At 38.1% G+C, this 23435-nt stretch overlaps 1 protein-coding gene across 1 annotated transcript in view; it reads left to right on the forward strand.

Annotated features, from left to right (window-relative positions):
* The first annotated feature begins 2240 nt into the window (after positions 1–2240).
* Positions 2241–23435, forward strand: part of UBQLN1 (ubiquilin 1) — a 28719-nt gene continuing 7524 nt past the window's right edge. Inside the window, exons 1-7 of the mRNA XM_034410165.3 lie at positions 2241–2837; positions 12050–12201; positions 15836–15951; positions 17503–17765; positions 20300–20458; positions 22090–22333; positions 23098–23240. Coding sequence (XP_034266056.1) covers positions 2673–2837; positions 12050–12201; positions 15836–15951; positions 17503–17765; positions 20300–20458; positions 22090–22333; positions 23098–23240 — 1242 coding nt within the window. The 5' untranslated portion in view covers positions 2241–2672. The remainder of the gene's footprint in view (positions 2838–12049; positions 12202–15835; positions 15952–17502; positions 17766–20299; positions 20459–22089; positions 22334–23097; positions 23241–23435) is intronic.

Genomic DNA, 23435 nt, shown 5'->3' on the forward strand with positions numbered 1-23435 from the left:
TCATTATTTTTATCGTGCGTGTGTGTGTTTTACTGATGGGCAGTTACAAATAATATTTGGGTTGTCTTAGAGGGAAGAAGTAAGACAGAAAAGAATGGTAATACTGTGAAACAGCTCAAAACATGGGGTTTGTAAAAAGAATTCAATCAGCTATAAGAGCAAAATGCTAAACACTTTTAATACAACACATATATTTTGGGGGTATAAACAAGATTCTATATAATATAATTTTATTTATCTTTTCACCATCAGCTGTCACCCAATAGTTGAGCTTTGATTGGTGCAGACAAACATCTCTATTAAAAATTCTTCAACATTTTTTTAAAATGCTATTTTAGATAATGTACACATTTAACTTTCTATTTTTTAGCTTTAACATGTTCTTTATAAACGCATTCAAATACATTTGTTTATATAGTTGTTCCTAAAATAAGGAAACAAGTTTTCATCCTACGCTAGATGTCTATTGTTTACCATTATATCAGGTAATAAAGAGTACATTTTGCTAAATAGGCTGTCTGCTCTTTAGGCATAGTTCACGAAAGAATTAGATAGACAATGATAATTCGGTTTTAGTTCTCATAATCTCATACGAAGCAAAGTGGAATTCTTCCTTTACCAGAGAAATGTCAATGGGGAGTCTCTCATCCAGGTCATCGTTGTCTTAAGTTGTTCTTGGATTATAAACAAAACACTTTTAAGGCAAAATACCAAGAAAGTCCAGTTGCCTTTTAGAAAAGCACTTTTAGGTTTACCAGTGGAAAAAACAGTTTTTACAATGTAAAGGTGATTTTGATTTTGGGTATGTTATGCTACCTTTAAGACTGATTCTCAAGTGTATTAAATGAGTACTAGCTAAATGCATGGTAATAGGTAATAGGTATTTTAATCATGCATTATTCTGTCCAGTTTTTTGGATTCTAAACTGAACCACACAGGCTGGGTTCATACAATGGCTTGATCTGTCTTAATGTGGTTCTTTAAGTGCCTCTTAGAGTTGAAGGTGTTCCATCTTCATGCAGTTTCAATAGGTCTGATCTGTCAGTCAGCTTCAACAGATGTGGTTTTATATCCACATCTGTTGTATCCAGAACCCACTTTGACAAGTGAAACATCATAATTGCTCTATCAATTAGAAGAGGCTATCACAGCATTTCATAGAAATGTTGTGACATAAAATTGGCCATCAATCTTTGTTCAAATGAAGTGCTGCTTTGAAGATTTGCACAACTTACTCAGTATGTGTAATTGTGGTTTTCTATCTTGCTAACAGCTGAGAAGTAGGTAGTTCATGAGATTTCTGTGGCCCCAACTTGCTTTTTTTTTTTAAATATCCCTCAGTACTTTCAAGTTGAATTGCCAAAATTCAATAGTACTAGATGTTTTCTGCCACTGTGGGATGTAAACTGCAAGCATTATACGCTTTGAAATGAATCAACACTTCAGGTAGAATAAACATGCCAGTCACAATAATAATAAATAATCATATTTATTGATATCGCTGTACCAGGAGACGCCAGAGTCGAAGAAAAAGTAGAAAAAATAACAAAATATTGCAACCTGGCCATCGAAACTACGTGATTATGGATGAAACATGACAGTGATACCCATTGTCATTGGGGCACTTGGCACCATGTCCAATAATTTTACAAAACACATCAAGAAATTACAGCTTTCTGCAATAACACCAGCGGAACTGCAAAAAACTGCTACTCAGAACATCATACATTTTAGGAAGATACTTGGTTGATACAGCAGCCTGGATCAACCGTCAGTGCCAGTCAATAATATTTGTGATACATCTTTAAATGTTCAGTTGACTGAGTTTCATGTTTAATTAAGTATATTATTATTATTATTCTCCCCAGACCCTTCTGCATTCTATTTGATCCTAGCTAGATTTGGCCACCGTACAAGCGAGTAGAAAAGTAGAATCCCTGTATTTGGAGCGTCAATTTCTCGTTGGTTTTATAATTCATTGTGGATTCCGATTTCAGCGAATTGCGCCTTCAGACGTCTTCCTGAGCCGATATATATTCAATCAAATAAAAGTTTCAAGGGCGCTCTTAAATAATTATGAATAATGATTTTAGAAACTTTAATAGTTCCTCCCCCAGAACCACTTGGAGAGAGTATTAAAGAAACACTCCCTTAGTTTTTAAAATGCAAAGCTTTCCACGAAGCAAACAGCAGCCTAAAAACTGCGCCACAACCATCCATGAGTCGTCAAAAAATACGTCAGCAAGCGGCGCAAGTACTTCCCGACAACGTCAAAGTAGCTGCTCACCTAACAATGCCAACTTAGGCCTTTCGGTTCAACTGCGTTTGCGCAGTAAAAAATAAAGTCCCAATGCGCACGCGCTCTCACCACCTTAGTCTCATTCTACGCATGCGCGTAGCCCTCTATTAGATTTCTCATGCGCCGGCCAAGTCAGTTCCTCTTTTCTAGTAACTTCCCCGATCTATGACGTCATCAGTAGGCGCCGCAATTGAGCCGGGCTGTTTCCGTTGAACTCTCCGAGAGTGGGAGAGCTTTATAGTGGTGGGGTGCGCGCGCGCGCGAGGCGGTGAGGAGAGAGGAGAGGGTCGACCTTACCCAGCATTCGCTGCGCGGCTTGGCTAACGAGCACAGGAGGCCGCCCCGCCGTTCGTCCACCCGCCCCGCGCGCGCCATGTCTGAGAGCGGCGAGAACCCTCCTGGGCCCCAGAGCCCCACCGATCCCCCCGTCCCGGCCGCGTCTGCCTCAGCATCTGAGCCGCGGATCATTAAAGTCACCGTGAAAACCCCGAAAGAGAAGGAGGAGTTCGCGGTGCCAGAAACAAGCAGCATCCGGCAGGTGAGGCGGGGAGCCAGACCTAGGCAGGGGGAGGGGCGTGGCCGGTACCACCGCTCGGCGGCGAGGGAAGCACCGACCACCCGGCTCCTACCGGCGGCGCCTAGGCCGCCCAAAGGCCGGGAGAGCGCGCGGCGCTTCTGCACAGTCACTGGCCCAGCTGTTGGCGCGGGCCTGGAAAAGGGATTGGACACGGACTAGGCTCCAGAGTGGAAGTTGGAGCGGTTTTTTTTTCCAGGTGGGTTTGCGGAGAGAAGTGTGGCTCAAGCGGCTTTCACTTCCCAGTCAGCGTGTCCTGGATAGATCCCAGCCCTTGAGAGAAGGGGAGGCTGACCCATTGGATCTAGTTCTTGGAGGCCGGAGATGCTGAGGAGGGGCCTCGGTTTTGCCTAGAAAGGGCCAAAAAACAAAGGGGTGCGTGCGTGTGCGTGTGAAATCTGCACTTCTGTTTTGAGCACAGTCCTCACCTGCTAGCAGGCCTTGGGGTTTAGCATGGGAAACCAATGGAAGGCATCGAGTCGTTTCAAACACAGGCTGGTTTTCTACTTCTTCACATGAGCCCCGTGTCTTCTATTGAAATGGCTGCTGGTGATGGTTTAGGCCTCTGTGGACATATGAGTGGGAGAGTGCTTGTAGCCCTAGGAAGGAAATGGTGGACTTAAAAGGCCTTTGATCTGATTCAGCTCCTATGCTCTACAATACATTAACAAGTAGATGGTTATACAGTCTGTTGGTTTGGAACATGGGTTTTGCTTTCTTTACATATTTACACGTTGAAGGATTGCAGTAATTGATATGTAGTTTCTTTTGTAGAAGAATGTTTTCTGGAAGAGATGCGTGATATAGAAATAACTCACAATACATATTGTAGATACAGAATGATACGTGGTGGATTATCTGTACTGGTCTTCTTGATGTATGGTCTACCACTTGTATACAAGTAGTCCTTGACTTACAACATTTCATTTAGTGACCATTCAAACTTACGGCTTTCACACTTTTCAATTGTGTGAAAAAAATCACAACCATTTTTCACACAATTGTTGCAGCATCCCTGTGGTCACGTAATTAAAATTCAGACGCTTGTCAACTGACTCATATTTAGGATGATTACAGTGTCCCGGGATTCACGTGATTACCTTTTGTGACCTGATAATTAAGTCATCAGGGAAGCCAGATTCACTTAACAACCATGTTACTAACTTAACAACTGCAGTGATCCACTTAACTATATCAAGAAATGTCATAAAATGAGGCAAAACTCACTTAACAAATGTTTCACTTAGCAACATAAACTTTGGCCTCAATTGTAGTTGTAAATCGAGGACTACCTGTATTTCAAAATCCATGTATTGCAGATGTTTAAACTTCTATACTTGTGACATTATGTCTTAAGCATACTATCTGCCAACCTGTTAACACAACTATCTTTATGCTCTGGCCTGTAGAAAAAAACAATACGGTATGTTGGAATTGTAATTTGAATTAGGACTAATTTCAATTTTGAGATGGAAACCAGTAAGCTAAACATCACTGTAATATAAAGACAAATTTAGAAATTATTGGCAAAATCTAAAATTTCTCTAAACACAAAATTTAACAAGTATTCAACAGAGTAAAAATTTACCAAACAAGGGAAATTTATTGATGCTAAATAAACTGAATACCATTTACTGGTACTGGTACCATTGTACCAGAAAATTTGAGGTGGTTTTTTTTATTTTATCACTCTAGTTTTATTATTTCTAGGAATAGACTGGTTAGCATTCTGGTGTCTTAACCTTTTGGCTTGCCTGGGCCACATTGAGTGAAGAGAAATTGTCTTGGGACACATGTAAAATATATAATGTATATAAATCACATAATATTAAAAGTTTACTATCTTGTGGGGCTGCATTACTAGCTATGGGCTATGGGTTGGAGCTAAAGTTTTGGTTCATACTGCTCTTTGAAAGAAGTTATGAGTTTCACTTTTATCTCAACATTAAACTCTTTATAACAGACACAAAATTGCTTTATTATTTGACTTTTAGAGGAATCATTATTTTTAGAGGAAATTTACAATCTGCTCACAAATATTAGTTTTTTAAAGTATTTTTAATTTGAAATATTTGGGATGTATGAGTTTATAAACAGCATATTTAATTAAAATGAAACTAAGTTTAGTCTGAAAACTGAAGACTTTGCCATAAGCATATTACATCCAATGTAATAATTTTGCTATTTTTTTTAATGATAAATTTTACAGATATTAGAAACCAATTTGTATAGATTATTTTTCTCTGGCATACTGACATTGAAGCATCCAATTTCATGATTTATTTAAATGACTTGCTTCCTTGTATATATTTTGCTGTATGGCTACAATATACAGTTACTGTCATATCTATGGGACAAAAACTCATCTGCAGAATACAGTAAGAAGTTACAGCAAGAAAAGAATCAAATGTGGGATCAGGATGCCTGTGAGAAATCTTTAATAAATTCTCTTGTTAGATAAGTTTGTCTGGAGAAATGTTTCAAAAGCAGAATTTGTTCTTTTACATTCTTGTATACTTAGGTGCCAATACCTTTTAAATTATAACTTCTGCATAATATTTCAATCATATCATTTACATATGGCTGAAAAATATTTTAAGAAATTTAAGATATTAATAAATGATGCTTCAGAAAACTGCATGTCAATGTCTAAGGGTGTTTTAAAATTATTTTTAAGATTTTATGCCGTTTATGAAGAGATAAGCACATTTTTAATCTGTTCTACAGATGAGTTTTTATTACATTCTGTCAACTGGAATAAGAAGTATTCATAGTGTTTGACTACATTATCAAAAAGACCTTAAGCTGTCATAGGAATGGAAAATTCTCTTTTACCAATATTAAACAGACAGTAGATTATGACTCTGAATAAAATAGGACTTTCTATAGGATCTTACTGTTTGGTTCAGGGAGGAATATGCTTTTGGATGTTGTCAACCATACCTATTATCAGAATTCTGAATCATGTTTTTTGTACAATAATCTTTCCGATTCTAGGAAGATTAAATTTAGTTATTAAACTAAGAAATATATTTATCGTATCTAATTATGCTTCCACATTTGAGAACTAATGTAACTTTTCAAACCTAGTTAGGCAAAGTTGTAAAAAGGAACAACTAATGTGCCACCTCACTGAATCATCCCATATTAGCAGAATGCTTGGGTTACAAACTGACATACTGAACATCTAAACATTGGATGATTAATTTATTATAAATTTATAAATTTGATTTAACCTAAAAAAGCTAAAATATTTTTTCTTTCCTAGTGTCTGAAACTTTCGTGTTAGATTGCATTGAAGATTATGGATAGTCAAGTTGTTATAATACTTCATGGAATTTGAATATAATTATTGTTTGTGTACAGAATGTATTTTAAAATTTGAATAATAGAAATGGAAATTTGTGCATCTGAATATTGTTAAGTAAATAGTTACTAGATTAAATACTATATTCATAAAAAAGAATCAAAATTCTGCTAACCCTATAATAATTTGCAGTGAAGGATTTCATCTTGCGTTCCCCAAATAGAGGGAGACACTATCAAAAGGGAAGCTGCTTGCAGCAGGTGGAAGCACATACCTGAACTTTAAGCATGCATAAGTTTATTTTGTGTGTTCAATACAGGTACAACTTAAATCTTTCTACAGTTAATCTCCTCTTGCCTCAATTTTGCCTTGTTTTTCTTTCTTCTCTTCCCATTGTTTTCCCCTCTTTCTTTTGTTTTCTTTGTATCTTTCAATTTCTCTCAGTTCTGCTGAAGAGGAGGGTTTTTATAAAGGTATTCTTGTGTTTAAGAGAATAGTGTTTGTAAAAATACATTTAGTTTTACAAAATGAGTTTCTTCATTTAGAGTATTAATCAGTTATTAACTTCATGAATAGTTTTTTTTGACCTGACACAGGAGTTTGTTTGGGTTTTTTTGACATATGCCCAATGCACATATACACACATTGCATAGATGTGCTCTTTAGAAATACATCATTTACTGTGAGGAAAAAAATCCAAGGTTGATTTCAGCTGGAGTTGCCAATTAGCTGGTGGCAAACAACTTTGTCAATGTCTTAAATATTGATACAAATTTCTGTATTTTGGATTCAGTCTTTGAACAAGATCTTAAATATTCACTTTTTTATTATATACTATGTTAACCTGAAGCTTCTCTACTTCCGATTTTCTTAGGTCACATGCTGTAGATCATTAGTGGAATAAGCATGGGTTGGAGTATCTGCACTTGCTTTGATGTTTTCCACACGGTACAGGATTGGTGTATGTGGTTAAAGCTGAGTCATGGTATAGTTCTTTGGTACAAAATCTACTCGCTCACTGTGTGCATGGCATTGATTCCCAGCCAATGTGGGGTGTAGGAGTTCACATCTTTGTCAACTCATCTTCTAGTTTCTTTTCATGGAATAAATTTTGCAAGTGTTTAATCTTTTTCCTGTTGATTTCCAAGCCAACTGCTCTATTTACCAAGCAGCAACTAAATTCAATTAGTTGCTGCTTGCCTCTTGGACATTGTGGCTAATGATTATAGTATCATCAGCTAAAACTGCAGGTAGGTGAGCTTCTTGCCTTTATCTGCCCAGTTGAGCCATTTGAAAATTCCAGCAAGAGCCATTGTGAAAAGATTCAGAGAGATTGTGTCACTTGTTGGATAACTTGATGTAATAGGATGTTGATGGACAGTAAAAGAAAGTGGTGTCAGTTGAGCCACCTTCTGTTAGCTGGGTGTAGTTCTTATTGATATCTTGATTTCACAAGTACATTTCTGATTGCATTTATATACTGTCAAATGCTTTTTGACAGTCAGCAAATACAAATAAGGACACAGATTTTTCCTGTTTGTTCCATTAACTGGTTAATTGTGAGGGGGGTCATTCATGGTTGAGTATCCTTTGTGAAAATTGGTTTCTTTTCATAACTAGGGTTAACTTTTTCATATTTTGATCATTATAACTTGAATGAATTTAAGAGTTTATGAGAAGCTATGTTGGATGATAATTAGCAAACTTTGGAGTTTATATATAAGAACTGTCTTTGAAGATTTCCATTGGTCAGAGATGCCACCTGTGTCTAGGTAGTCATTAAAGAATGTGGTCAGTTGCTTTATTAGCTTTATAAACTTCAAAGGTAATAATGTATGGCCCTCGGGCCTTACCTGATTTTGTCTATCAAATTGTATAAAAAGCCTCATCTAGCTTGATTTTTGATACTATTGAATTTTTACATAATTGTTAGTGTTTGGACATGGCTATTTTTGAGGTAAAGATCATAATATGAAAATGCTTGCATTTTTCAAATATTCATTGATCAGTTGTGCTGGTATCATCCTTGAAGGCCCCTCTTTCTGTTACATTTCCTTCTGGCATTTTTAGATGCTGCTTCTCACCTCTTCCTTGTTTTCACAAGTTGTAATTCAGTCATTTTCATAGTCTTCTTTTAGCTTCACTTTGCATTTCTGCTTATAGAATTTAATCCTGTTGAGTGTATTTTCTCCTTTGACCTTCTTCCTCTTCTCTAAGAGCTCTCTAGCTCTGTTGCTAATGCAAGAGCTTCTTTCAACTATTGTCTGAATTTTTGCTGCCACTATGCAGTTTTTGAGTTTCCTGATGAGATAGTCATATTGTTGGGATAGCACTAAAGTTATGATTCCCATTTTTTTCCAAATCTTTTTGTATCTATTGTCATTATACTATCAATGTTGAGTCAGTGTACTATTTTAACATTTGTGATAATTTCATATAATTGCCCAGTAGCAATAGCACTTAGACTTACAGACCGCTTCACAGTGCTTTACAGCCGTCTCTAAGTGGTTTACAGAGTCAGCATATTGCCCCCAACAATCTGGGCCCTCATTTTACTGACCTCGGAAGGATGGAAGGCTGCGTCAACCTTGAGCTGCTCAGAATTGAACTGCCGAACTGCTGGCAGCCAGCAGAAGTAGCCTATAGTATGCATTCTAACCACTGCACCACCATGGCTCTTAATACGTAGTAGTTCTGATTTATTTTAAAACATAGCCACCTGTCTTTCAGCCAACTCTGGGTGGCTCCCAGCTTTGGTTTCTTTGTTAGGAAAATGCCAAGTCCAGCATTTCTTCGCTGATTTTTCAAATTAGGTATTCATCACCTACCTTATTTGTAGCTTAGAGAAGGTTGCTAGTTGTTCATCATTTTCATTTGGTTCACACAAGAATTTCCCTATGAAGCTTTTACTCACTTGGCTTGCGTTACTCAAGCATTTATATTTCCTATGATTTTCTTTTTATGGACTGGTTGGGTTAACTGCTTTGGAGAAGCATTTGGTTTCATCTTTGTCATTGCTATTGTGGGGAAATTGGCATTGACTAATGAATGGTAGGTGTCATGCCCCCCGTTGGAGCCTGAATCTGCAGAGGAGGATACGCAGGAGCTGGAGCCGACAGATCGAGGGGGTGGCTTCATTGGCTTCGGAAGAATATGGGGAGGAGCAGGCCAAGGCAGCCCAAGGCCCCTTAGGATTGGGACAGCTTGTTAGAGAGGAACGGGGGCAGGATGACCTAGAGAGGGCAAACAGTAGACATGAGGAGCGACGGAGCTCAGGCGATGAGCAAGGACCACCCCTCCCGATCCCCAAGCACAGAGAGTGGAGAGAAGGCGGGAACAGTGCAGTCCGACTCAATGACTTGGAAGAAGAGCTTCCTGCCCCTCTTCACAAGGCACACCTGGGAACTGAGGACACGCTGTGGGAGGGGCATTTTCAGGAACAAATGCTGAATTGGTAGGGTTTGGTGTGCTGGTACAGACACTTGGAGTTTGCAGGACTGCTTGCTTTTTCCTTACTTCATGGACTCAGTACCTTGTGGACTCATTGGTTATTCCTTGGTTCATGGATTTATTGTTTGTTCCTTGGTTCGTGGATTCATTTCCCTGTTCCTTTGTTTTGCTGGACTGGGCGCAGCCAGAGGCTGTGTGTGTGTGTGCGTGCGCGCGCGTGTGGGAGTTTGACCTCTCGGCTGGCTGTATGACCTTCATGCCTTGTCCCAGGTCATCACAGTAGGTCTTTTGGGATTTTTATCTTTATTTTGAGGGATGCAAGATACGGAAAATAAGATAATGATCCTTTTGTGTATGTTGGTTGGCAGCAGTTTAGATCAACCAATGCGTTGTGAGCATGCACTTATATATGTTTCATTACCATTATTGTGCCAGTTTTGTTTTTTAATTGATAGTCTTGTTTTGTTCAGGCCAATCTTTAATGAATAATTTAATGAATAGACTTTAATGAATAAGATTTTAGTAATATTTCTATAGGGAATATGCATGAACTCTTGAATATTATAATTGCTGCAGTTATTCAAAGCATATCCTCTCCAATCTTCTGCTTAGCGTGTCAGAGGACTATATTTTCAGTATTTGACATAGCCGTTTCAATGACCACCAAATATTATCAGAGCACGCATACTTGGAAAACACTTAAGCATGATTGCTGCTGATTATAATCTTGGCTGCACATGCATATTCACATGCAATGGCAAGTATCTGAATTTTCAATGGTAATTTTTATTTTAGATTTTAAATCCTGGTTTTATACTTGTTATAAATAACTCAAGCCAATGAACATACTTAATACGCCTTCTTCCTCCTATTTCCCCCACAACAATACCCCTGTAAGATGAGTCTGGTAGTAAGAGAATGACTGGCCCAAAGTCACCCAGCTGGCTTACATGCCTAAGGCAGGACTAGCACTACGTTTCCTGGTTTGTAGTCTGGGATCTTAACTCATTAGACCAAACTGGCTCTAAATCCCTAACTTTTGAAGAGGACACATACTTTCAACATTTTGGTTAATCATGTTTAAAGTTGAAGAACAATTTGGCATTTTGAAGGGCTGCTTAAATTGAGACAACACATTTACATGGCATGTTTTCTCATTTAGATTGGCAACTTTTGTATGGGCAGAACATTTGGCAATTTCTGAATTTTTTGTATAATTGGAAGGACTTTGCAAGATGTTGGGAAAGAAGAGATGTCCATGCTTTTGTATTCTCAGTTGACTTGTGATTTTCCTTGTACCCTAACTCATTTTCCTAGTAAACTAATGGCTGATAAATTATATGTTAGCTTTTTTTGAATAATAAGGTGAACTATAATTAAATGAAGGTGAAATTTCAAACCAATAAATAGTTACATTTAAAATTTTCTGCCTTGACCAGTGTTATCCATAGCTCAATTTATGTACCACATGAATCAAACCAAATCACACTTCAATGTGATATGTAGACCTGACTATTTTTAAGTCTGCAGAATGAACCTCTAACTCATGAGTATCCAGCCTTTTGGCTTGCCTGCGCCACATCGAATGAAGAATTGTCTTAGGCTGCAAATAAAATATACAGTATAGTTAATTTTTTTAAAATTTATTAAATGTATTGGTCACCCATCTTACCATAGGGCAACTTTCGGCAGCTTAAAATAGTAAAAGGATAAAACTATAAAACCTATACACAAAATTCTATAATAATACACGTATTTAACCCTAACTAAAAGATGGAGTCGGATGAGCAGCGGGGGGAGGTGGGATTTGTTATTGATCTGAAATTTCCCCATTGGATCCCCAAGCCAGCTGGCAGAGCCAAGTCTTTAAGCTCTTGTGGAAGGTCAAAAGGGTTGGAACCAACCTCACTCTGGGGGCAAAATGTTCAAAAAGGCAGGAGTAAAAGCAGAGAAGGCTCCTCTTCTGGATCCCTCCAGCCTGAATACCCTGGCCAATGGGTCTTGCAGCATGCTTCCTTTGCTGGCATGGATGGGATGGGCCAATCCCATTGGGATGAGATAAATCACATAATGTTAAAAGTTTATTAGAGGCCACATTACTAGCTGTCCAGGGCCACATGTGGCCCATGGGCCATGGGTTGGACATGCCTTCTCTAAGTACTCAGATATCCTTCCATATTTCCAGTGTACCTTTTCTACAAATATGGTTTATGTGGTTTTCATAATGTTGTATTAATTGTAGGTACCGGTATACGGTTTCTATATATACTTTGTCTTATAAAATATTTGGCATCTGAATGGGCCAAATTTCTGCAATTGATATAATTGTATGGTAATGTTTTACTAAAAATGGCACCAATTCACAAGTTAATTGAGCAAATTAATGCATAATCTAAACTATATTTCCCTTTTTCTTTAGTTTAAGGAAGAAATCTCCAAGCGCTTCAAGGCTCACTCTGACCAACTTGTGTTGATATTTGCTGGAAAAATCTTAAAAGATCAAGATACATTGACCCAACATGGAATTCATGATGGACTTACTGTTCACCTTGTTATTAAGACACAAAACAGGTAGGCTTGTTTGTGTAAACCTCTGATTAATAGTTTTATTTCAGCTTAATGACTCTTATATTATTTCAGATGCTTTTTAAAAATAATTAATAAAAACCAAATAGAAAGAAGTGTGCTGAATTCTGTCAGTTCTGAAGTACATTTGCTTTCTATAATAAGCCCCAGGAGCAAAAATCCTTCTGGAATATGTTTCTGAACAAGCTGAACAATTATAGCAATTTGTTCATTATCTTGCATCATGTTGTGGCAGTTCTAGTATTTCATATCCTTTTTCATCAAACAATAGCTACTAATTAGGTTTGTATCCTTTCTGTTTGATTATTTGAATAAATATTGTAACAGCATTAATGTTTTAAGTATGAGGGGTCCTTGGTGCTCTCTTGAGTGTGGTTGTTTTCTTGCAGACATTTAATTACCCAAAGTAGGTAACATCATCAGTGCTAGTGATTTAAGGATATTTTAAGTAAGTTACAGATAACTAATTAATTTAGAGTGAGAAGAGAGAAAAATTAACAAAGAGAATACTAATGTTACACTGATTTGTCATCAGTAATATGTTTGTTGGAAAAGTATGCAAACCCATCAAATTGATCTGAATTCCTTATAACAACATAGATGTGATATATATCCATTTTAAACATCCTTTGAACAAAAAATAGGTTATGATGTCATGTCTTGTTGTATTTTTATTGATATGCTAAATACTTTGGCAACATAGTATTGAAGGAAGTGAAATTTTCTGTATAATTTTGAGCAGAACATTTTTTTTTTGCAGGCAATTTATGAACCCGATTATATATCTCTGATAAATATTAATCATCTTCTCATCAGCTTCTTTAACTTTAATAGCAGTTGACCCAGCTTAGTGCTCTTGCTTTCATTTCCCCCTTTTTTGTCAGTGTATTATGCTGAAGGTATGGCACTCTAAATACTGCACAACTACAATTCAAAACATTATTCTCACAATTTGCAGTGCTTTCTAGGAATGCTAAAAAGTGCTGCTCAGCATTATATGGATCATCTTAAGTTGACTATCCTGCTGTAGGCATACAGTGCATTCAGAAAGTATTCAGGCCCTCTTCACTTTTGTCAATTTTGTTATGCTGCAGCCTGATTCTACAGTTGTTGAAATTCATTTTTTTTCTCATTAATCTACACTTTGTAACCCATAATGACACAGTGAAAATAGAATTGTAGAAAAGTCTGTAAATTTATTTTTAAAAAAATGAAATACCATATTGGCATAAGTATTCAGACCCTTCCCTCAGTACTAGGTTGAAGCACTTTTGGTAGCAATTACGCCTCGAGTCTTTTTGGATATGACGCGACAAGCTTTGCATACTTAGATTGGGGGATTTTCTGCCATTTTTCCTTGCAAATCCTCTCAACCTTAGCCAGGTTGGATGATGACCGTTGGTGGACAGCCATTTTCAGGTCCATCCAGAGATGTTCAATAGGGTTCAAGTCAGGGTTCTGGCTGGGCTATTCTAGAACATTCACAGAGTTGTCCCTAAGCCACTCCTGTGTTGTCTTGGCTGTGTGCTTAGGATCGTTGTCATGTTGGGACATGAGTCTTCAGCCCAGTCTGAGGTCCTGAGTGCTGTGGAACAGGTTTTCATTGACAGCTTTCCCTCAAGCCTGACCAATCTCTCAGTCCTGGCTGCTGAAAAACACTCCCACAGCATGATGCTGCTACCACCATGCTTCACTGTTGGGATAGTATTGGGTAGGTGATGAGCTGTGCTTGGTTTCCTCCAGGTATAACATTTAGAATTGAGACCAAACAGTTCAATCTTAGTTTCATCAGACCAGAGAATCTTGTTCATCATCGTCTGAGAGTCCTTCAGATGCTTTTTTGCAAACTCCAAGTGGGTTTTCCTGTGTTTTGCACTGAGGAGAGGCTTCTATCCAGTCACTCTGCCAGAAAGCCCAGATCATGGATGGCTGCAGTGATGGTTGTCCTTTTGGAACTCTGTCCCATCTTCACACACAATCTCTGGAGCTCAGTCAGAGTGACCATCAGACTCTTGGTCACTTCTCTTACTAAGGCCTTCTCCCCCAGTTGCTCAGTTTGACTGGGCAACCAGCTCTTGGAAGAGTCCTGGTTGTGCCAAACTTCTTCCATTTGAGAATTATGGAGGCCACTGTGCTCTTAGGAACCTTTAGTGCAGCAGAAATTTTATTGTAGCCTTCCCCAGATGTGTGCCTTGCAATAATCCTGTCTCTGAGCTCTGCAGGTGGTCCCTTTGACCTCATGGCTTTTGCTCTGCTACAGTATGCATTGTCAGCTGTGAGGCCTTCAATCGAGAGTTGTACGTCTTTCTAAATTATGTCCAGTCAATTTAATTTATTACAGGTAGACTTCAATCAAGGGGTAGAAACATGTCAGCAATGATCAAGATAAATGGGAGGCACACAGCTAAATTTCACATTGTTGCAAAGGATCTGAAAACTTATGCCAATGTGATATTTCAGGTTTTTAAAATAAATTTATAGACATTTCTAAAATTCTGTTTTCGCTTTGCCATTATGGGGTATTAAGTGTAGATAAATGAGAAAAAAAATCAATTTCAACAACTTAAAATCAGGCTGTAGCATAACAAAATTGACAAAAGTGAAGGGAGTCTGAATACTTTCTGAATGCATTGTAATAGTTTCAGATCATAGTTATGGTCATTTGTTCTGCATGCACAATGGTACTGATCAAATAAGACTAACTTGATGAATATGTCTTTTATAGTTTTTTCATATTTCCTTGCACAAAATTATCCCATTCAAAACTATAAAAATATAGTAGTGTACGGGTAGTCCTTGATTTATGACCACATATGAGATCTAAATTTCCATTAAGCAAGGTGCTTAGGTCGCACAAAATTTTACAACCTTTATGCCATGGTTGTTAAGCAAATCTCTGCAGTTAAATGAATTACATGATCATTAAAAGAATCCAGGTTCCCCCATTGACTTTGCTTATCAGAACTCAGCTGGGAAGGTCACAAATGATGATCACATGACTCAGGATGTTGCAACATTCATAAATACATGCCGGTTGCCAAGAGTTTATATTTTCATATATCCTGAGACCGTGGAACTGCTGCCACAGTTGTAAGTGTGCAGATCAGTTATAAGTCACTTTTTTTCAACTTTTTGTGACAGTTCATAAACGTTGTAATTTTGAATGATCCCAAACAAATGGTTGCAAGTTAAGGACTACCTGAACAATATTACAAAATAGTTACGTGATGTTCATCAATTTACTCAATTTACAATAGATTTAAACTTGATTGAAAATAGCAAAGTCCATTCTCAGTGCATATGGTGCACTCAGTGCAAATTTCCCTTTTTCTCTCTTCACTTTCCTCCTTTTCTTAGAAAAAAAAATTAAATTGTAATGCACCCTATTTGCATTGGAATGTCTGGATTCTACTGACTCATCAGTTGAGAACTGGCATGATGTTACAAGAGTCTTTAAATCCAACCATTATTACTTTGAATAAGAGAAAGTTAATCAGATATTTTTACCATGTTTAGCATGATAAATAAAAACTGAACTGCTGCTTTCAAACACCTTTCTGTTCCTCATTTTTGACTAAATTTGTTCATTGCAGAAATGTTTTTTTTTTATGTTTTATAGATCACATGATAATTCAGCAGCTCAGCAAACAAGTACTTCAGGGAGTACTGCTACCACAACAGCATCAACCAATAGTACCTCTACAAATCCAACAAATACCAGCCCATTTGGTTTGGGTAAGGCACTTGCTAAAAAGGGATAATCTCTAAATAAGACCTAATTTGGTATGATTTGTATTGTCCATTGCCAGATATATCTTATTGACTTTACATATTTATAATAAATGAACACTCATGAGTATAGAAATGTGTGTGTGTGTGTGTGTATTCCTATATTTATGAGTGTTCAGTCCATACCATATTTTTCGGAGTATAAGATGCACCTACCTTTTTTGGTGAGGAAAGGAAATCTCCCTCTGCCTCTAAGCAATTTTGCCTAGTTACAGCAAACAGCCTGCTTTACTTTCATTTTCGTTTTCAGCATAGCTTGATTAGCATAAGGGAAAAAAAATCTGCTCCAGCAATTTACCTCTTTTCAGCGAGTAGCAGAGCCCTGCGCAAAACAGCTGAGAGCAAATCAGCTGAGAGTCGGGAAGCCGATCCAATCAACTTGTGCTAATTAGGCTGTGCTGAAGCTGAAAGGAGCTGTTTTTTTCTTGCTGTTTGCTTGCAAGGAGATAACTGCTGGTAGGCAGATGCCAGAGGGTGGGGGCCAGTAGGTGGATGGGGCTACATTCAGTATATAAGACTCACCTAAATTTTCATCCCCTTTTAGGCGGGAAAAAGGTGCGTCTTATACTCCGAAAAATTCGATGTGTGTGTGTGTGTATTAATATAATATAATATAAATGGTAACTGATCTTACAAGTGTATGTGCACTGAGAATTCTTGTGAAATTTGGAAATACATACACAGATTGTACACACGGGTACTATATGGATGTAAAACTGAATTTAAATAGATTAGGGCCAAGAATTATTCAGTGACCATTCAAAGTAACAATGGCGCTGAACAAGGGGAATTTATAAGAGGTCCTCATTGTGGCAGTTGCAGCATCAATGCAGTCACATGATTGTCATTCAGGCACTTGGTAACCAGATTACAATTACGATGTTGCAATGTCACACGGTCATGTGATCACCATTTGGAACCTTCACTGTTGGTTTCCAACAAGCACAGTTATTGGGAATCTGGCATTTTTATGAGATGGCTCATTATATAAATCATTAAATAAAAAAACGTAAATGTTCTCCATTCTACCAGGTTTCTCTTACTTGTGCAAACAAGAATATAATTTGGCTTTTCTAACTTTTAAAGTAAATCATTATTTTTTGTTAAGAGAAGAAGAAACAATTCCTTAAGGAATACCTTACCTTTTTGTTATGAGCAAAAGCGGGAGAACCATATAGGCACAAACTGGTTTTCAGCCTAAAAGACAACTACTTTTAACAATGTCAGCAATCTTGCTGAACCACATGCTATCATCAGACTTTTCCTTTACATGCTTCAGTACAAATGACAGTGACAGTATTCCTAAAGTATTGGACACAATTATCTCAAAAAATGGCACAAAAGAAAATTGGACAGCTAACAAAGCATACTAACCAAAGTATGAGAAGAAATTTGATAACATGAAACTTCCTTTAACTAAACAAACACCTTATTAATAAAAAGTGATACAGAAATGAATCCTGAAACAATATTTAATATTTTTGTTGTTTCTTGAAGGTGGTCTTGGAGGACTTGCAAGTCTGAGTAGCCTAGGTCTAAGTACCTCAAACTTTTCAGAATTACAAAGTCAAATGCAGCGACAGCTCATGTCCAATCCAGAAATGATGGTTCAGATTATGGAGAATCCCTTCGTTCAAAGCATGCTTTCAAATCCAGACCTAATGCGACAATTAATTATGGCCAATCCTCAAATGCAGCAACTGATACAGAGAAATCCAGAAATCAGTCATATGCTCAATAACCCTGATATTATGCGACAGGTAAGTTAACAGTTTGATCATATAATAGGTATTAGATCATGACTTTGTCACCATATACAGTAAATTAATAGCTTATAATTAACACATAAAATATAAGTGAGAGTATGGTTCATTTATTAATTAATCATGAATTAGATGGTTATATATAGTCATTTTGTTGTTGCTTTATATTTATACAGATGAACTCAAAGTTGGCTTATAATGATTCATACCTTTGGTCAATCTAATTTAATATTGCCAATCATCTGCATTTACACCAAACATTCAAAGTTGTTTCAAGTTCTTCCATTGGAGAAGATTTGATGGGAGGTTATGTGGATAACCTGGAATCTCAAAATACAATCTTAATTACAGAATATTTATATTTTAAGCTTGTTCAGATTGAGCACATTTTAGTCACTTATCATACCTAATCAAAGACTATTTGGTTAACCCTTGATATTGTGAATAGCCATTGCATTTTTACTATACATCTTTTACATATTTAAAGATACAGTCTATTTATCAAATTCATACAGCACTCATCTCAATTAAGTGACCCTAGGCCAGTGATGGTTAACCTTTTTGGTGCCGAGTGCCCAAAGCGTGTGCGCAAGCATGCAAATGCACACATGGGTGCCCAAACCCCCAAAATGCAATGTGAGCATCCCTGTGCATGCACACACGTCCCCCACATATTCACATGTGTCCCCGTGCATGCCCAGCAGAGACCTGGCAGGAGGTGCGCACACATGTGCGATGGAGCTGGGCTGGGGCGATGGCTGGCGTGCCTGTAGAAAGGGCTCTGCGTGCCACCTGTGGCACACGTGCCATAGATTCACCATCACGGCCCTAGGCAATTTACAAATTCAAGCCATGAAGGCATAGAAAAGAGACATAGGTAAAAACAAAGTTAAATTTTTAAAAACGCAGAAGGAGCACCCTCAAATCCACAATCCCTCAAATTTGCATGCCATTCTTAGATCCCAATGCCAGTTGGCAGAGCCAGAACTTGATGATTTCCAGAAGGTCAGAAGAGTGGGGCCTTGTCTCACTTCTAGAGGCAAAATATTCCATAGGGCAGGGGCAATGGCAGAGATGGTTGTCTTCCTAGACCCCACCAATCAAAATTTCTTAATCAACAGGATTCCTTCTCTGCCTGAGTGGGTCAGATGAGTTGATGTAATTTGAACGAGACGTTTCTCAGGTAGCCTGGTCATGCCACAGTGGGCTTTAAAGGTAATAACCAACCCCTTTAATTGGACCTGGAAGCAAACTGGTACCTGGTTCAGCTTACATAGCAGAGTTCTGCACCAGCTGCAGTTCTCAGATATTTTCAAGTGTAGGCCCATGTAGAGGACAGTCCATGTTTGTGCTGCAACTCCAGAGGATCCTGGATGAGATAGATTGTCTAGATTTTCCTTCCCCAAAAAGGGAAGTTGGGAGAGTGGGCAAAAATTATTCAGAATGGTTAGTCCAACAATGGCTTCTTGAGAAGAGGGTTCAGTAGCACCTTTTTAAATGGTGCCAAGAACATCCCTGCTTTCAAGGATAAATTACCCATGCTGTTATTACCTGCATCCAGAGATAAGAACACAGGAAGAGCTGCTCTGTATTAGCATCTTTTGTAACATTAAAGCTAACCAGGTAATTCAGGAAACGCACAAATGTGGATAGGACAGCAATAGCAATTTTGAGTGTTGTTTGTAGCAGTAGGCATTTACAGTGTGTTGTGATTGGGAAAGTAATTTACAGCTATTTATAACCCTAATTCCATTGGCCTTATTTATCAGCTACAGTTGTAATCGGCAACTTGGTCATTAAGTGAAGTGATTGCTAAGTGAAAATCACATGACCACAACTGTGCCTTACTTCAGCTTTCCTTTGCTTTACAGCAGGGCTGTCAAATTCGCAGGCTGCGGGCTGGCTGCGTCACGCACTGGCCATGCCCAAACCTGGTTTAGCGAAGGGAAAAAGTTGCGAGACGTCACATGATGCCGCCGTGACAACTAGAGTTGACACCCCTGCTTTACAGCATTAGAAGGATATGATCTGAAACAAATGGGTGAGCCCAAATGGCAGGAAAAGTTTTCCAGAATGCAACTTATAAGGAAGCTGAATAAAAGAGCAAATCTTATAGTCCTTTTCCCTATTCCTTTGCTCTTTGGAATGCTCACCCTGTGATTGGGATAATTAGCAAGAAGAGAATTAATGTTTGTATTTACATCTATTGGAGAGGAAAGAATTGAGAATAAGCAGACACACAATATATATGAAAAGGAACGTTTTCCATTTTCCTTATTTTTTGCAATTCAGATTGAGATGCCATTTATGAGATCAACTATCAAAAATCTCCTTCCCTGTCAGATGTTTCTTTCTAGACTTCTCCTTATTCTTTCTTAACCTCTCCAGCAGTCTCTCACAATTAATCTTAATTACAAAGCTATTCTACTTTTGTAGGGTTTAAATAAGCATGAAAATGGTCTTTGGCTCCTGATATATGTGTCCGTTGGTAGAATTGTTCTTTTCTAATAGAGCTTACTTAACTTTTTTAGACTTTGGAACTTGCTAGAAATCCTGCAATGATGCAAGAAATGATGAGAAATCAGGATCGTGCCTTGAGTAATCTTGAAAGTATACCTGGTGGCTACAATGCTTTGAGAAGAATGTACACAGATATACAGGAGCCAATGCTTAATGCAGCACAGGAGCAGGTGAGTAATCCTAGAACTTTAATTAAGCTAAAATTAACTGTCTAACTTAATCCTTCATTTTCATTTTATTTGATGGGTTGAAAACTGAGCTCTTTTGTCTTGCCTTCTAGAATTTTAGTATACATATCCTGCTAAGCTATAGAATAAGGAAATAGAAAGGCTATTTCAAAGGCTATGGTGTCATTAGATACATAATTACCATATTTTTCAGACTATAAAACACTCCGAACTATAATATGCACATAGCTTTTGGTGAGGCAAACAAGAAACAAAAAAAATCTGCCTCTGCCTCCTAGCAATTTGCCTCTTTGCAGCGTCAGCACAGCCTGATTTAGCACAAACAGCTGATTGGCAGTTGGATCAGCCTCCCAGAATACCGCCTATCAGCTGTTCCAGGCTGCGGGGGATTGCTGCCGGTGCCACCTATCCCTACCGCCTGGAACGGGCCGAAAATGGGGCGTGTGAAGACTGAAAATGGAGCACGCGGAAGTGGCAATCGGCGGCATGGGTAGTGGCGATCCCTGCAGCCTGGAACAGCTGATAGGTGGTATTCCGGTAGGCAGATCTAACTGCCAATCGGGCTAAATTAGGCTGTGCTGAAGCTGACTAGGCTGTTTGCTGCAAGGAGGCAAATTGCTGGGCGGCAAAGGCCAAAGGGTGGGCGGGGCTTCAGCAACATTCACTCTATAAGATGCACCGACATTTCCACCCATTTTTGGGGGAGGGGGTGTCTTATACACTGAAAAATACGGTACCTAGCATGTGATGCTTTAGTTGTTGAGAAACTTTTTTTGCAGAAACCCCTGTAATGGTGCTTAAGATAAGAAATGTTTAGTGATGAATATCTAGCTTGTATTTTACTTTTTTCCCTTGAAGATATGATGAATTGGTGAACGTAATATGCTGCTTAATTAAAAAATCAAAACCCTTGTCTTAAATTCTTTCAAACAATTTATAAGGTTATTTCATACTATTGCTCTAAAACATTTTGTTCAGATATTCTACTTAACGTAGAAACTTTTGGGGACAGTATTGTGCAATTGTGCAAAATAATAGCAACAATCGAAAAGTAAGGTTGAAAGTAAATATTTAAAACTTGCAGCTATATTGTGAGTTTTCAAGAAACTCTAAGGATTTCATGTAATGATAAAAACATCAAAAGTATATGTAATGCAATATTATTGTCTTGATTGAGATGAGAACAATGAAATCCCATGAGATTTGATGATCTTGTAATATAGTGACCATTTTTAATTAAATAATAAAGTTGATTTAAACTTCAGGGTTCTGTGGACATCATCTTGGGTGGGGAATCATAGACATGTTGGCACCTCATGGGCATAACTTTGCTACTCTCTGGCTAGGAGGCTTTCTGTACACTCCTGTTTGCTTTCATATATAAGCCAAACATTCCCAGAAGATCTCTAACAAGCAGAAAACCTTCAACTCTCATCTGATGAGTCTTAATTGAAAATCGTAGATGGCAGTTTTGAATAGGTTGTTTGGGTGAAGCCATCCGTGGATCAATTGGGTTACTGTGGTTCTGCAAGTTTAGTGGACCATTCTGTTTCCAGAGGAATTGGGTATTTTCCCTGCTGGGTAAATCTGTTTCTTTCTTAATTTTTTTATAGTTTGGGGGCAATCCGTTTGCTTCATTAGTAAGCAATTCATCAGGTGGGGACAGCCAGCCATCTCGCACAGAAAACCGAGACCCTTTACCAAATCCTTGGGCTCCTCAAACTACCACACAGAGCTCCCCAAACAGCAGCAGTAGCAACAGTGGAGATACTGGAGGAGGCAGTAGTGTTGGAAGCAGCAGCACTGGAAGCACAGGACAAAGTTCAGCAGTGCCAAATTTGGGGCCTGGGCTAGGAGGTATGTTTGTCATATAGCAACTTACTTGATTTTCTTGATAGCACTTAGCACTTAGACTTATATACCCCTTCACAGTGCTTTACAGCCGTTTCCAAGTGGTTTACAGAGTCAGCATATTGTCCCCAACAATCTGGGTCCTCATTTTACCGACCTCGGAAAGATGGAAGACTGAGTCAACTTTAACCCAGTGAGAATCGTACTGCCAAACTGCAAGCAGTCGGCAGAATTAGCCCTCAATATTGCATTCTAACCACTGTGGCACTAGGTCATTGCTCAAATAACAAATTACCTATCCAGAAAGGCATGCATGTTAGTCCTATTCTAAATTCAGTTGAGCGTTAAATGAATTTGGATTGCAAATTAAATACTGGTTATTGATTATTATAGAACATGATATGTCTTATCCAAAGGTGCTTTTTCAAGAGACAACTGGACTTCCTGGTTTTTCTTTGAAGACGTTTCACTTCTCATCCAAGAAGCTCCTTCAAAGCTGAAGAAGTTTCTTGGATGAGAAGCAAAATGTTTTCAATGAAAAAACAGAAAGTCCAGTTGCCTCTTGAAAAAGCACCTTTGGGACAACCATGACCTGGATGACTGAAAATCTGTATATACATGATATTTCTTAGTTTATTTTGACTGTTGGATTACATGTTTGTTTGGTCCTGGGTGATGAAAATAATTGCATTGAATAGATGCAGAGAGTCAGAGAGAGAGAGATGATGCCATGGCACTGTGTTGTTGAAACTTTGTTTTCCCCTTTCAAGCTGGTATGTTCAACACACCTGGCATGCAGAGCTTGTTGCAGCAAATTACAGAAAACCCGCAGTTGATGCAGAACATGTTGTCTGCGCCTTACATGAGAAGCATGATGCAGTCACTGAGCCAGAATCCCGATCTTGCAGCCCAGGTAAATCCTTGACAAAAATCCATGCTGAATTAGAATTCACCTGTGGTCTTTCCCACAACTAGTAAAATGTAGACATCTATTAATCTATTATATTACATTTCATTTAGATATAAATGGCAATCCAGGTCATAGTAATTAAAATACCCAATATTTTCTCCTGACTTCTACAAAAGTTGTAATGACCATTTTGACTTC

This window comes from Pantherophis guttatus, chromosome 2, assembly GCF_059756535.1.
Source record: "Pantherophis guttatus breed Tessera chromosome 2, ASM5975653v1, whole genome shotgun sequence".
In the NCBI taxonomy this organism is placed as follows: Eukaryota; Metazoa; Chordata; class Lepidosauria; order Squamata; family Colubridae; genus Pantherophis; species Pantherophis guttatus.